A 14,541-nucleotide genomic window follows, 5' to 3' on the forward strand; every position below is an offset into this window, starting at 1 on the left:
TGAAATTGGATGGGATGGGAAGGGGGGGGGGGGGGAGGAGTGTCTTCGACTGACACAAACTGTTCGTCATTACCTAGAAAATAAGAAATCCAATTGATAATGTCGTTGTTTATGTTTAGAATTGAAAGCTTTTGTAGTAATTGTTGATGAGGGACAGTGCCGATGGCTGTATTACGGTTCGTGCCTTCCCGCGAAATATTTTCCGGAGCATAGTGACAGCAGGGCATTCAAACATTTCAAATGTCGACCTATTGGACTACCTTCAAACGCCCTTGTTTCATTTCCGCACGAGAACGGCATGCCATTTTATTCACCTTTCAAGCAATAATTTGTATGACGCGCTAGCAGGGTCTGTAGGTGGTACGATACCTATACAATTTAGGTTGCTGCTGAGGTGCAAAAATTTTCCAAAAGCCGGGATTCATGATTAAAAACAAATACGTCCGACTTGCATAACAATACCAACATTTATCAGACGTTTCGTCTCCTATACGGGAGACATCATCAGTGCGGCCTGGGAACACCCGACTAGCTACCAGAAGTCCAACGCTTCTTCTTCCTTCTCTTCATCCGTAGCGCTGATTCCGCCAACTTCTGCGTCGATGCCATACGGGAGACATTATCATCGTCTGCACTCACTTCAACTTCTTTTTACGTCCGTCCTGGATGGGAAGTTAAATGAAAGGTTATTTCAGGATGTCGGTGTACACGTCGGGGAGGGGGCCGCGGTTAGTATAGGAGATGAAACGTCTGGTAAATGTTGGTATTGTTATGCTGAGGTGCTTTACGTTTGGGATTCCATGCTCTCGGGGGTTTCATTCTTCTTCAAGCTAAGGGTGTTTCTTTCGGTTTGTTTTATTTCCCGACGGATTCAGTATTTTCTGGCGTCCATCTTCGGTGCCGGATAAATAATTAAAAAAAAAAGTCGCCGATTACGGGGGCGTATGTGGAAACAAAAACTAGATGGGGACGTAGGGTTTCCCAACCGTTAGCGAATATGCGCGAGCCAAATACTTGGAAATTATCTCGATACCGATAAGTGCCGATGATAAAGAGAACAAAGCGGGGCAACGTCTGTGGTTCCCAATGAAAGAACCAGCATCGAAAACACTTCAGCACGTGCTGTTTTCGGGCTCCGCACAAAATGGAGCTGTAGATTATTTTGACGTTATGGTGGCGCTTAAGACGAGGACAAAAGGGAGACTAGACAACACGGAGCGCTACTTCAACTGTTTATTTTTTTTTTTTTTTTAAAAAGGGGGGAGGGGAGATTATATAGACGATTGCAAGCTGGGCGACTCGCCGCCGCCATGTCTCTGCTCGAGCAGGCACGCCCGTGCGATTACGAGCTTGCCAAAGCTACGTTCACCCGCGCGTTGCACGCGCTTGCACGCATGGGGCACCACTTGTGGCGCCATGCTTGCAATTGTCTATAAACTCAAACCGCTTCACCTCAGCCAATCCCAGGCCCCACTGTCGCTCGTAAAAACGCTATCTCCTTGTCTAACAGGTCAATTGACGCAACGCTGACACATTGTGCTCCAGACTGTTTTATCAAGTCTGCTTCTATTATTTCCTCGACCGTCTTATCATTGCGTCTGGCTAGAATCGCGCACGTGTTGAACAAGGGCCTGCATCCACAATCGTGACAATGATCGGAAAGATGACCGTCACGGTGGTTATTAACATTCAAATTGTGCTCTCGTAACCTATATTTAGGCATCTCGCTCTTTGCCCGATGCACTTTTTACCGCATGACAACTGAATCACGTACACGACTCCCTCTGCGCAACCAACAAACGGGCTGCTATGCTTCTTGCCACAGCGCAGGGGGCCACCGCGAAAGGGGTTCGTTAATCTGCACAACCTGTGTAGCTTCTCCGGAGCCGAGAAAACAACCTTCGTATTCACTCGGTTAGCTTTTTTTATATTTTTTTTTTTTTTTAATTTTGCACACTTTTATGCATATAGAGGACAACCGCTATATTTTGTTTACCTTGTTGCTCTTTGACTAAACCCGAACAAGGGTTATCTTGAATACTCAGCCTCCTGAGAACGCCTTTCGCAACAGACAAATAAACAGTTGAAGTAGCGCTCCGTGTTGTCTAGTCTCCCTTTTGTCCTTGTCTTAAGCGCCATCATATCGTCAAATTCCCTGTACCAACTAGCCTAACAATCTGCACTGTACATGATGTTTTCTTTCCGCGAGGCTTGGGCTATCTTCTACACAAAGACATTTTTTATTCGGGATTTCTCAGTTTTCCTCCATACCTGCTTGGTGATAGCTTTTTCAGGGTTTATCGATAAATACCAAAAACAGGGAACCCTATTGTTATTGTTGAATGTTTGGCGGTTACAGGGGCTTTGGGTAGGCTGAAAGGCTTTTGAATGCCTGGGAATCGTTGAAAGGGGAAACTCCGGTCAAAAACAAAAACAAAATAAATTACTGGTACCACTCGAATGGCACGAAATATGACCACAGCCGAAATATTCCGTCAAATTGAAGTCGCGTACTCCACTTAAACTGATTTCAAAAGTGCGATCACCTGCTCTTTAGCAGGCGGCAATAGGGTTAGCTTTCAGGTTCTTAGTAAAGCAGCAGTAGGCAACGCGTAACGCAGCACCACCGTGACGTCACGTCGCAGCCGTACAGATTATGATCAGTGTTGCCATTCCTCTCTAGTAGATAATTTCGGTTTTGCCGTAGACGCCCGAAACCAAACTTTGAGCCGTGATATTTATAAAACTACACACAATAACAAAAAAATATATATATACCTTGTAATTCAGGAACGCAGAGGGATCTAAAAGCAGTCGTAATCAAAATTTCAAAAACCGCTAACGCACAATATCCCTAAGGGAAGCTTTGCACAAGATTTAATCAGGGACATCGGGAAATAACAGACATTCCAAACGCTCAGCGGTCAGCCCTTAATTGTCTGATCCTGCGGGAATTCAATTGAGAGTATGCTCGTCCCAACGTCCGCTGCTCGTGGCACGATTTAAGACTGTTGCCACGAACGCGCATGTCCATCACTTACAGATTCAACACGCGGATCACGGGCCAGGAGCATTCCTACAAAGGCCTGACAATCCCGAAGGGAGTGACCGTCGTGGTGCCGTCCTTCGACCTCCACAATGACCCGGACCTCTTTTCACAGCCGGAGCTATTCGATCCCGAAAGGTGGTAATTTTTTCCGTGATCGCCTGATCTCGGTGTGACGTCAGTTGATGCACGGACTCTCACAAGTGCACGAACTTACGCCGCACCGCGGTGAACCCGGAACACCGATGAAATCTTATGAACCAACGAGAGGGGGCATACCCCAATGGATATTCGGTTTCATCCGCAAGGGAAGGAACACCTTTTCTGGCACCGAGACAGATTGAGGCACGAACATTAGCCAAAGTGGACAATGAAAACGCAATACTCCTATTGAAGAAAGGACGTCAGCATGAACTTCTGCTGAGATTGTATGATATAGACAGTGAGGCAACACTGTCCCAGCACGGTGTGGCATCCTACCCGGTTCAGTTTAATTGCCACACTATGCTGGTTACTCCGCAGAGTTCTTCAAGCGGCGTACGTAAATGAGCGACGCCAGGTGGCGGATTAAATACTTTCGTGGTTATCATGTCAAATCATAGACTCCTCTATACTGACAAAGCGTGGCAGATCGCCACAAGACGCGGCCGCCGAAAGTGAAAAGGTGGAGCGGCTGACAACAGTCATGTAACGAGCGCACCGCTGCGGCGAGACGCCGAAACGCACTTCTGCCGAGCGATGGAATGTCCGCTCGTGCTCCTCGCGTTCCTCGAGCTAACGCTTTTTGTTCTCGCCGGGTTTGAAAATAATGTTTCGGATCCACACCGCTGCAAAAGCTGTGCGCTGAATGCCAGGTTCCCCGAGAAATGTTCTCTACTACCAGAGCCTCACTCTCCAAATCTGCGACCGGGCACTCTATGGCTCCGCCGTCGAACTGCCAGGCTTTGTGAGTATAGAGGAGGCAAAGGTCAAATCTATGGTCGCACGCGCGCTTGCGCGTTTTGAGCATCAATCAGAGCTGCGCTCGCGCACTCTCCACATCTGAAACTTACACAAAAAGGTAAATTGCACAGTGAGGTTCGGCCCCCATTTTGCGAAGCGCGGGAAGACTATTCGCGACTCCAGCGACCTATAGGGGGCGCCACCACCGAACAAACATGGCGGCTGAGTCCAGGTCGCGCCGACTCGGCCGGGCCGCCTGAACAGGTGGCGCGCTCAATTTAACAGATTTTCTTTTGCTTAATGCCCAATTTTATAGCTATTTGAACTGAGACGGCTAAGTGTAGCCGGTGCACATAAACTCGCAGAGCATAGTTTTGTTTTCCCGGTGTTTTTTGTTCTTTTCATGTCAAACTGTCGTTTCGGAGATTTCGTTCAAAACCGAACTATATGGGCTCTGGAGAGTCGGTAATATACTAATCAGTTTTGATCATCTAAGAAAAGCGGCAATGACCGCAGAATTCTTCCGCCGACAGTAATTTTCAGCCAACTCGCATGCCTCGACCATCCGACTAATCTGTCCGCGAAATCGAGCTTTGTGCGTATCCGCGTTTAAGAAACAGCTCCAGTCGTCTGCTCGGTCAACGACACAGGCTGCACGAAAATTACGAAAATTAAGCAAGCGCTTCTTGAGCCAAGGAGCATGTTAACCCGCCGGCACCCCACTAAGCAGCTGATACTCGTATTTCAATTCAGGTTTTGTGGCAATCGAGAAGTCATTTTGACAGAGCGGGTATGTATTATATTACGTACTATATGGGTCCCACTAAAGTGGTATTAGTATATTCTTCGGGTTGAAATATGAGCTTAGTTGACTAGCTATTAGGTGAACTGCTGAATAAAAGTATATTTGACAGACAGAGAGATACTACTTAAACTTAGCCAAATAGTTCTAACCGGCAGCACGGAGACAAACTGAAGAGAGTCTTCATTGAAGATCCATGCAGAACCTCTCTGCATTGAACTTTGCTTCGGATCCTGAACGGAGAAAATAAGTATTTTTTGTGGCCGGTAAACCTGAGCAATGTAGACATATATTGCTGCTGGCTTCGACGCGGGTATAATATAAATATTGGAGTCGTGATAGATCAAAATGCCGTAACAGCTTCTAACGTTGCGAGACGCGTCCCCCACCTTTTGAAAACAGAAAATTTCCGTCATTCATCATTTGCAGCGAGCAGGTTTTCCTGAATCAAGTAATTGCGAAATCGGCCCAACTCCTTCAGAGTGGTCCAGGTGCTTTTTCGACGAAAAGCAGCCAAGATGAATAGCCAACGCACCGACCGGCGTGGGTGGCTCAAACTTGAAGCTAATCGAACACAACCAAACTCAAGAAAAGCAGCTATCGAACCTTCCCATTCACTTGACTGCAACATTGGTGTTCCCTCCAGTGAAATGCCTCGTCTGTCGTCCCCAGTCCACTGTTCTACATCCTTATAAAGAAACCCCTTATCAGTTACCAAGTAGTCGTCACTTCGAATGTGATTCGAGACAGACAAGAAATCAAAACGTTTTTCCGCGATTCCTCTCCATCCAAGAAAGCGAAAGCACGCGACCGTGTGTTGTCGAGTAAACGGGCTCTCAAACACGTGATGGAAGGAAACCATCTACTGAGGCTTCACCACACTAATGAACACTAAGGCAAACTTGAGAAATTTTCGGACCTTCGTCAAATTACGTTGTTCGCCACCGCGCCGACAACACGTGTCCGCGAAAGCCACAAGAGACGCGGAGGGGCGCGGAGCGACCTGGACCGGCTGGTTCCCGGTTTTCCCGCTTGGTGCCGTCCGGTTTGCTGGAGTCGCGAATACAAGTTGAAGTACTGAAATGTGGATGCTCGCGTTGCGAATGATCGGACAGAGAACAATGCCAGGCGTTTTGTTATGTTGCCTACGCTCTATAGCCACCGCGAATCTGTCCCACCCTTGCAGATTCGACGGGAAGGGCATGAGTGCCGAGGACACGGCCGCCCTGCAGGTGTTCAACAACGGCCTGGGCACCTGCGTCGGGATGAAGCTCGCCCAGGTGGAGATCGTGCTGGCCTTGGCGAGTCTACTGGCCGAGTACCGACTGGTCCTGGACGAGACGCGGCACACGGTCGGTGTGGGGTCTTGCAAGCTATCGAAAAAGAATCCAGCGTCAATTATAATTTCCCTACCTCGGTCATCAGACACACTGAAACCAACTGGCTCTAAACTTTCTCAAAAAAAGAACACTCATTGGACCACATTGGCCCAATGGACGAAGGGGGGGGGGGGGGGGGGGGGGGGGGAGCTTGGCCAATGGCGGGGGGCGGGAAAGTCGTCTCAGTGCCAGCGAGCGTGACGTGAACGCACGCCGCGATTATCTATACTTCGATTCAGCTTCGGTCCGTGCGTGGCCGATGTTCTGAGACGAAGGGCCAATCAAACAGCGAAAGAGGCACAACGTCATGGCCTGTTCTGTGCAGTTGAAAGGAGTAGCTGACATTCTCCGCCTCGCTGTGCGTGCTCCTCCGCCAGCTAGTCCCATCAAGCGCAGAGAACACGCCATGACTTTGCGTTTTTTGCGCTGTTTGATTGGCCCTCCGGCTCATAACATTGTCCGCGCTCGGATCTAAGGTAAAACGAAGTATAGTGTGTCGAAGATCGGACCCCTTTTAGGTGTTTGCGGCCTCGTCATTCGCGGAGGCTCCTCCCGTATAGACGACGGAACTATGAGCAGTTTGTTTTCCACGGAGCCCCGTTGTTCTTCTGGCACAAGGCCCCGTAGAAAGGATTCGTTATCGACATCGGCCAAACGCGGCCACCGCTTGAAAATTGTTGCGTCAGTGTTCAGCTAAGACGTTCAAACTGCACTGACTGAATGACAGGCTTATGCAGCGTTTGGTTACGTCAGCCCTAGTGCAGCCAACCACACCTAGACAGAAGGCCTCCGCACGCGCCATCACAGTCGGATCCATCGAGGCGTGAGATTATGCACGAGTGCTGTGTCAGTGTTCGGCTGGGGCTCGTGCCCAATGAGCGCGTCGAAGGTCACGCTCGGGCCCAATAGCCGAGTTAGCGCCATCCGACTCTGATGACGTTTCATAGAGGGAGAGGAGACCATGCGGAGGTCTTCTGTCTAGGGCTATGTTCCAAATCTTACCCGAGTAACCTGCCTCCTACGTAAGCGGGTAATACCACGTGACATCGCGAGTAAACGATCCGCGACTCGATTTTGGAACGGCCAGGATAATCACCTGGATACTACGCGGATTGGCTTCGTCTTGGGCGACGGCAAAAAGAAAACACAGCAGCGATGGCAGAAAATAGCAGACGATCCTTTTGATCATGGAGAAAGCACCCGAAGAACGGTAATGTTAATGACGACGCGGTGTATTTTGAGGTGGATCCACCAGCTCCTTTTACTCACCTTCGTTTTGAGCTGTATATTGAGATCAAAATTACTTACTCCTTACAGCTGGACATAAAAAAAATGTGTTTTTATTAATCAGCGCGATCGCTGCAATTCTAGTCACGGTGCCCTAAACGCATATATTCCACGCATTGTAATTTGCACCGATTATGTTTTGCAGAAATATATTCCACACGGTGTAGCGGTACAGCGCGAGGGTGCTTTCTCCAGAATGATATGAAACTCACGTTCGCTTTGACGCGAATGTGATTACAGTGAAATTTTCGAAGCCTTCACTGCTTTACAAACGTTATCCTCTCATTACACACACTCTGGAGGAAACAAAAATATTACATTATCATATACCGAGTTCAAACATTTTCGGCCTTGAACGTGAGATTACGGCATTCCCCCAACGCCGAGGACGCGGAGAAGCTCCTGTTTACGGTCGCACTCAGATAATAACAAGTACACGTTCCCGGGGAAGGTGGACGGTCTGGATGTAATGCAGTCAATTCCTTCGTTGACAACAGCAAATCACAATAACTACGCATGCGGCACCTAATTCTTTGTCATTTCGAACGTCCGCCACCAAAACCAACGGAGCAAGCGAGCTTTGACGGCTGTCGGCGCAGAAAGCAGACGACGAACATATCACGTGACGTATTTACTCGATTTGATCCGACTTTACCCCCCGATCGAGGAGGGTAGCGCGAGTAATTACTCCGGAGTAAACAACCCGCTTCTGGAACGCGACTTCTGACGTCATCGAGTAAGCTCGAATAAGTTTTGAAACGCCACGGTATGAAACTTTTACTCCGGAGTCGGATCGAGTAAATTTTGGAACACAGCCTAGGTGGTGTTGGTGCAGAGTAACGAATATAAACAAATAATGTATGTTGTTGACCCCGTGGGTTTCGTTCTCTCCGCTTGGGGCGCGACGGTTGAATCTTCTCCCCGCACTGATCGGCTTTTCTACGTACGGCGATTTTGTCTGTCACCGCCAGCTTTAAAAGGTAACTCTGGTCGAAACCGAAACCAAAAATAAATGACTGAGATCGGTTTTGGTGGCACGAAATACGACCACAGTCGATATATATACTACGTCAAAGTGAATCCGCGTACTGCACTAAAACCGATATTACAGGTGGGACCAGGTACTCTTTTGGCGGGTGGCAACCAGATTGGCTTTTGGTCATGCAACACTGGGCAACGCGCGTACCGCAGCACCACCATGACGTCACTTCGCGCCCGTACAGCCAACGTTACTACATTACCTCAGTTGTGGAATTCCGGCTGAAGGGGGTAGCACCCCTCAATCACTTCAATCCACCCGCCATCGTTCGAAGCGCATCTACATTCTCGTTTTATAGCTGTGCGTTCCATAGAGCTGCATAGAGCAGAGCAGAAACGCCACCTAGATGCCGTGGCTTCGAAACGAACGTATCCGATAGAATACACTGCAGAAACCAAAGCAGCCGTGCGGCGCGTCGAGCGACACCAGGCGAGTCGTGGTGAGTGAGGGTGGGTACTGCTCGTGCATGCAGGGCGTCTATGAGCAGTTCACTAACTGAGCTAATCTAATGACGTTGCGTACAGCTGATGATCAGTGTTGACATTTCTCTCTAGCAGATAGTTTCGGTTTCGCCATAGACGCCCGAAACCAAACTTTGAGTCGCGATAATTATAAAACTACACACAATGTCGAGAGAAAAATTATACTTCGTAGCTCGGGTACACTGACTGAGCTGAGAATAGTTGTAGTCCCTAATTCGAAAATATTAACCCGAGTTGCCGTACAAGGCGGGAAGAGTCCCGAGCGTATCATTACAGCTCCATTAGAAGGGCCAAGAACATGAAAAACCACGCGTTTCTTAAGCCTAACTAGATATCTAGCTTTCACCGAGCTCAGTCATGCATCATAGAGAACTAAAAGGCCTGAGTTTACCCCGAGCGAAGCAAGACACGCTGAAATTTATTCCCAAGCTTTTCGTTACGTATATTGGCGTTTAGTTAATTCGAATAAACATTCCAATATAGACTGAACGAAACAGGCCTCGCGAGGAAATCTTGGAGGTGAGGAAAGGTTTTCGATCATCTTTAGCGTTGTCACGAAGTAAAGTATAATGAGTCATACTTTTGCAAATATCTCTCCTCATAATTAGCACCGTTCATATAAAAAAAAAAAAACGGGAGACATGCCACAAAAATGAGTACACGTTGGTTCGCTTTTTTTTCTTCTTTTGATACTCGTTTTTTTTTTTTTTTTTATCTTTGCACATCTTTTAGAAACTACTTTAAGCATTCTGAATATTATCAGGCAGGTAAAGCTGCGGAAAAACTTGGGCGGTTTTAGGCTCGCGTAAAACTGACCGTTTTGCCCGGGCCAGGTATCTTCATTTAATCTCTGTGCACTTCCATTCGCTTTAGGGAGGACGCCAAGAGTCACACATGATCGCGAGGAATTTCAAGAACCCGGAAATCTGGATCAAGTTTGAGAACATCGTGAAGCCATCTGCCACGTCGAACGGAACGGTGTTCAACTGAAAAGGAGCGTTAGAAACAAAAGACCCGCGTGGAGCGCGGAGGAAATTAAGCCGTCCATAGGGTCTCCACAACAATAGCCTAGAATATGAGACCAGTGGCGTCGAAACACAGGACGGGGGGGAGGGGGCTTTAATTGCTCCCCCCTCCAGACCTTCAAAAAACATCAAGTAAACAATACGGGCAGGAGATAAATCCCCCTCAGCCCCCCCCATGCCCCCAATCTGCCGAATAGAACCGACGTCTGTGGAAAAGATCTTCACAGTACTTAAACCTTAGTTGATGTTTATGCCGTCAGTGGCCAGACATAGCCTCCTATACATGAGGCTATGGGCCAGCATGCTAAATGTCGACGAGAGTACGCGGCAAAGCTCTTGGTGCGTACATCTCGGAGCAATATTGCAGCTTTTGTTCGTGTCCCCTTACCTCCATTTTGTACTCTGGTTATAAAATAAATTAATTGAATTGAATGGCAGGGCCCTCTAGAGTGTCTTGATCATTAGAAACTACCCCTCGAGCAATGTCGCCATCCGCTGCGACAGATGCCTTAGTGATCCTAACCTGCAATGAAAAACAAGTACTATAGAACGACTCAAGAATAACTGCCTAAGTGCGCCGTCACTGGATCTACCTGACAAGGAGTTCGCCTACCTGAGTAGGGAGTCCGATAATGTGCGTTAATAGTGTGTTTTTCAATAAATAATCCAGCTGCTAGCAGCACTTGATGTCATCTTGTTCTCTGTCTTTGAAGCGCGTATTCATTCGACGAACCCAGTAGTGCAAATAATAGATCACGCAAATACATGGTGAGCAGCGCTGTTCTCAATTAAATAAGTTGAGTAATCTTTTTTTTATAAACTAGATAGCAGTAATTTTACATCAAAGTTGTGGTCGGTTTGCCTTGCCGCAAACCCGACCCGGAGGAATAACACGGAGCCAACGGTTTCAACAACAAGAAACTACATTTAATGAGACATGGACGAGACGATTAACATGGTTACCACCGGTGCCTGAGTCCAGGCAGCGACTCTGTGCGCCGCCTCTGATGCGCCTTATCAAGGCGGCGCACGTGATGTACGCGTGGCTGGCGTGACGTCGCCGCCACGCGGAAAAAGTTCGGCACCTTTGCCTCGCAGTCGGGCACGTGGGCTGGGGAGCCGCCAGGGTGCCTACAAAGTCTAGTCATTTAAGTGGTGAGCTTGTTTTGGGAAGATTTCGAAAACACTTGCCGCACTCGAAAGTTACCAATAAAATAAAGAAATTTCTAGCGGATTGATATGGGGTTGAGCCTCTCGTGACATATTAAAAAGAAATTAGAAACAAAAGAACGATGATGTGGACTGTTTGGTATCTGAACAAATAAAACAGAAAAAAAAAGAGAAAGAAAGAGAAATGAAGAAATGGGGGACAACGAAACTTAAACTGTCTTTGGCCTCGTTCCGTTCCCGACGTTTCACTGCAGCAAGGTGCTTTCCATTTGACTTGAACCTCCGTAAAATTTTGGTCTTATACGTTACTTTGAAACGAGAAAAGTTTTTTTTTTTTTTTTCGAACACATATGCACGCACAAAATTAAGTTCTGATTTAACTCTGCGGTAAAGTACATGGTCGTAGCGTGCTTCGCTTATATATTATTTAAAGCTATTAGATTCATTTGGTTCATGCTCTATACTCTTACGTATTTGCACTCTTTTTCTTTCGACTTGATGCTACAACTTCTTGTTTACTTAAATAGGAAGCGTAATCTAGATGTCTAGGATAGTCGATCCATTTTACGCAGACTTAACGAGAAAACACAAACTGAAAGACATACTCGGAGCAACTTTCGACCAACGAAAGAATATGTCCTTGCAAGTTGGGATTGATGTTTGTCCGTTCATGTTCTCTCCAAAAATTGGTGTATCGCACAACTAATCCACTCTTTCTGACTTTGTTGATTCCCTTGCAAGCTTTATTCAGCGGAAAATATGCATCCCTACGTGATAATGCGAGCAAGAACAAGAGGTTAAAAATTCTTTATATGATTTTAGACGGAATACTTCTGATGGAAAAAGATTCATTAGGTCTCGCCTTTCTAAAATTACGGGAAATAATAATTTGAAAAATTGATAAATATAGACATGCCGAAGAATGATACAGGTATACCTAATTTCCCATAAGAGTGATGGGAGTGGCCTCCGCTTCCAGAAAGTGCGGGTGCTACGCAAAATTTCCCACATTGTAAAATTTGTACTTATACTCGTATCTGCTGTGTTGTCTAACGGTGCCAAGGGTGCTGTTGTTTTTTTTTAGTTATTCTTATTATTGCTTGAAAATTGCACGGCTGTTCAAAGTGTTACGTGACGTTAACTGGTATTCAAGAAACACTTCTGGTCCTCTCCGCGTGTTTACCATGGTTTACATATTCATCATTTGCATGCTCACACCTAATATAGTCCCCGAGGGGAACTGATATAGTCTTGATATTTGAGTGAAAAAAATTAAATAAATAAATAAATGTGCGTTCACCCAACACCAGCTAGAATACAAAACCAGCACCCCCCCCCCCCCCCCCTAACCCTCAAACGTCACCACCAGTGGTCCCACGCCTCTGACCCTCCTTCTTAGAATAAAATGGCGAACGTAAACAGCAAACCCGCGTCCCTGTTTACAATAAGAAGCAATAAATGTTTGAGCGTGTTCGTACATTTCGTCATAAATAATTTATTTAGCTTTTATGAGTGACTATAAGATGATTATAATATTGCTTATGGACTGTTGGCTTTGTGTTTGACACATAGAGAGGTATTTTTGTAAAATTGCAAACTTCGTACCTTTAGCGTTAGCGAAGGGGGTGACAACGGTGATCTAAGCGTCACGCCGCGCACGCGACTTTAAAAAGCACGCACATAAAAAACAGTACTCTATCTCAGGCAGTACAGTAAACAAAAACATAAATAACCGTACTTGTTCTTGCTAGGACATTCATCGTTATAAATATACTGCGGACTGGCAGGGCTCGAGAGACAAATTGTCAGTCTGATAGAAACGCCATACCTTGAATCAAATTTGAAAAGTTTTTGTTTTGTTTCTCAAAGTGGGAAAAATCATGATTGTGTTTTTAAATTCAAATAAATAGGGATTAGTTTTTTATTCACGATATTTGTATTTAAATGAATGGAGCCAGTGAATTACGCTCTTTATAGCTATATGTATTTCTAAGCGTGGCAGATTAAAAATAGTGCGGAAGAAAGAGTTACTCTAACCTAAAGTAAAGTAGATTTTTAGAAACCTTTTATTTATACAAACCCAGTCATACTAAAACAGAAGCAGTTGAACTTTTTAGCTAGTTAAAAAAGTTTCTTGACTTTTTATTTCGCGTTCTGATTCTGCTTGAAACAATATGTTACATAGTCGTCGAGCGAAGTGGCGGTAGAAAGAAGCACAACGCGCCGATCTGCTCAGAAAAGTATTGAATGCTTATTGCTCCTTTTAGCCTGATATATATCACCCATGATTTATGATTCTTTGGCTTAAACACAAAACATTCATGCAGAAAGCATCAAATATGTTAGACAAATGGTAGAATTAAAATATCGGGATTATCTTTGCGGAAAAGCATTGATTTAAATCATCAAAGTAAAACCGGCCTTATTAAAATCATGATTTTAATCGTGATGTAAACGACTAGTTAAATCATTCTGATTTTAATTCTCAGCTTTGGTACTCTTCACGTATAATTATTAAAAATAAATCTTGAAAACACTCTTTATGACGCGATGGCACATGGAATATTCTATCTTGAAGTGAGCACCAACTAACGTTATACAAGTACAAGGGGGACAAATCATCCTTTTTAGAAACCAATACATTTGTTACGGTTGCACCAGAAATTTAAGCAACCAGGGTTACTTAATATCAAACAAAAGATAGGAAAATTACTTGCAGGTTTTTTCTTTTTATCCTACACTTTTCATTTTTGGAATGTTCACCACTGGTTCAAGGAAACCTGAGTCATCCACAGTTGATCGTGTTTTGCATGTCATTTTTTCGTTTTTCAAGGAAGCGCATCTTTCGTCGAAATAAGCAAACAACACACAACGTTATAATTTTCTCGCTTAATTTTTATTTATATATTTATACATACTGCCAGCCAAAATGATCCAGCAGGAGACGCGAAGATATTTGTTAGTTCAGCCTAGTTTATATTTTATTGACGAAGTAGATAAAAAGTTGTTTTGTATACCTTCACCTACTAAAAATGTCTAGTAATTTGTCTCAAAACCATCCCCGTTTGAACCGCTGTACTGTACAGTTACTGAAAAGAAAAGGCCAATAACAGTACGCTATATTAAATAGGCATTCTCTAGACCGCTGTTCGGTTGTGTATGATAAAATCTCTAGGTTAGCTTTCATACCAAGCTGCGTTTTCTCTTCAGATATCATTCGCATAGCGGACAGAATTTTTCAATCGAAATATTTACTCAAACATTTGACTTTTATTTGAATAAATAGCCATAATAACTATCAGACAGGGCTTGATCTATGGATTTCTAACAATCAAGATATTGAATATATAAACGCTACTTGCTGTACGA

The 14,541-nt window shown here is 45.3% G+C and overlaps 1 protein-coding gene across 1 annotated transcript in view; it reads left to right on the forward strand.

Annotated features, from left to right (window-relative positions):
* The window catches only part of LOC8024028 (lithocholate 6-beta-hydroxylase), a 31,452-nt gene extending 20,758 nt beyond the window's left edge, over nucleotides 1-10,694 (forward strand). The window contains exons 7-9 of the mRNA XM_042293409.1: nucleotides 3,044-3,184; nucleotides 5,977-6,142; nucleotides 9,851-10,694. Coding sequence (XP_042149343.1) covers nucleotides 3,044-3,184; nucleotides 5,977-6,142; nucleotides 9,851-9,967 — 424 coding nt within the window. The 3' untranslated portion in view covers nucleotides 9,968-10,694. The remainder of the gene's footprint in view (nucleotides 1-3,043; nucleotides 3,185-5,976; nucleotides 6,143-9,850) is intronic.
* The last annotated feature ends 3,847 nt before the right edge of the window (nucleotides 10,695-14,541 follow it).

The sequence above is a fragment of the Ixodes scapularis genome, unplaced genomic scaffold, assembly GCF_016920785.2.
Source record: "Ixodes scapularis isolate PalLabHiFi unplaced genomic scaffold, ASM1692078v2 PGA_scaffold4__175_contigs__length_147842914, whole genome shotgun sequence".
NCBI classification, from domain to species: domain Eukaryota; kingdom Metazoa; phylum Arthropoda; class Arachnida; order Ixodida; family Ixodidae; genus Ixodes; species Ixodes scapularis.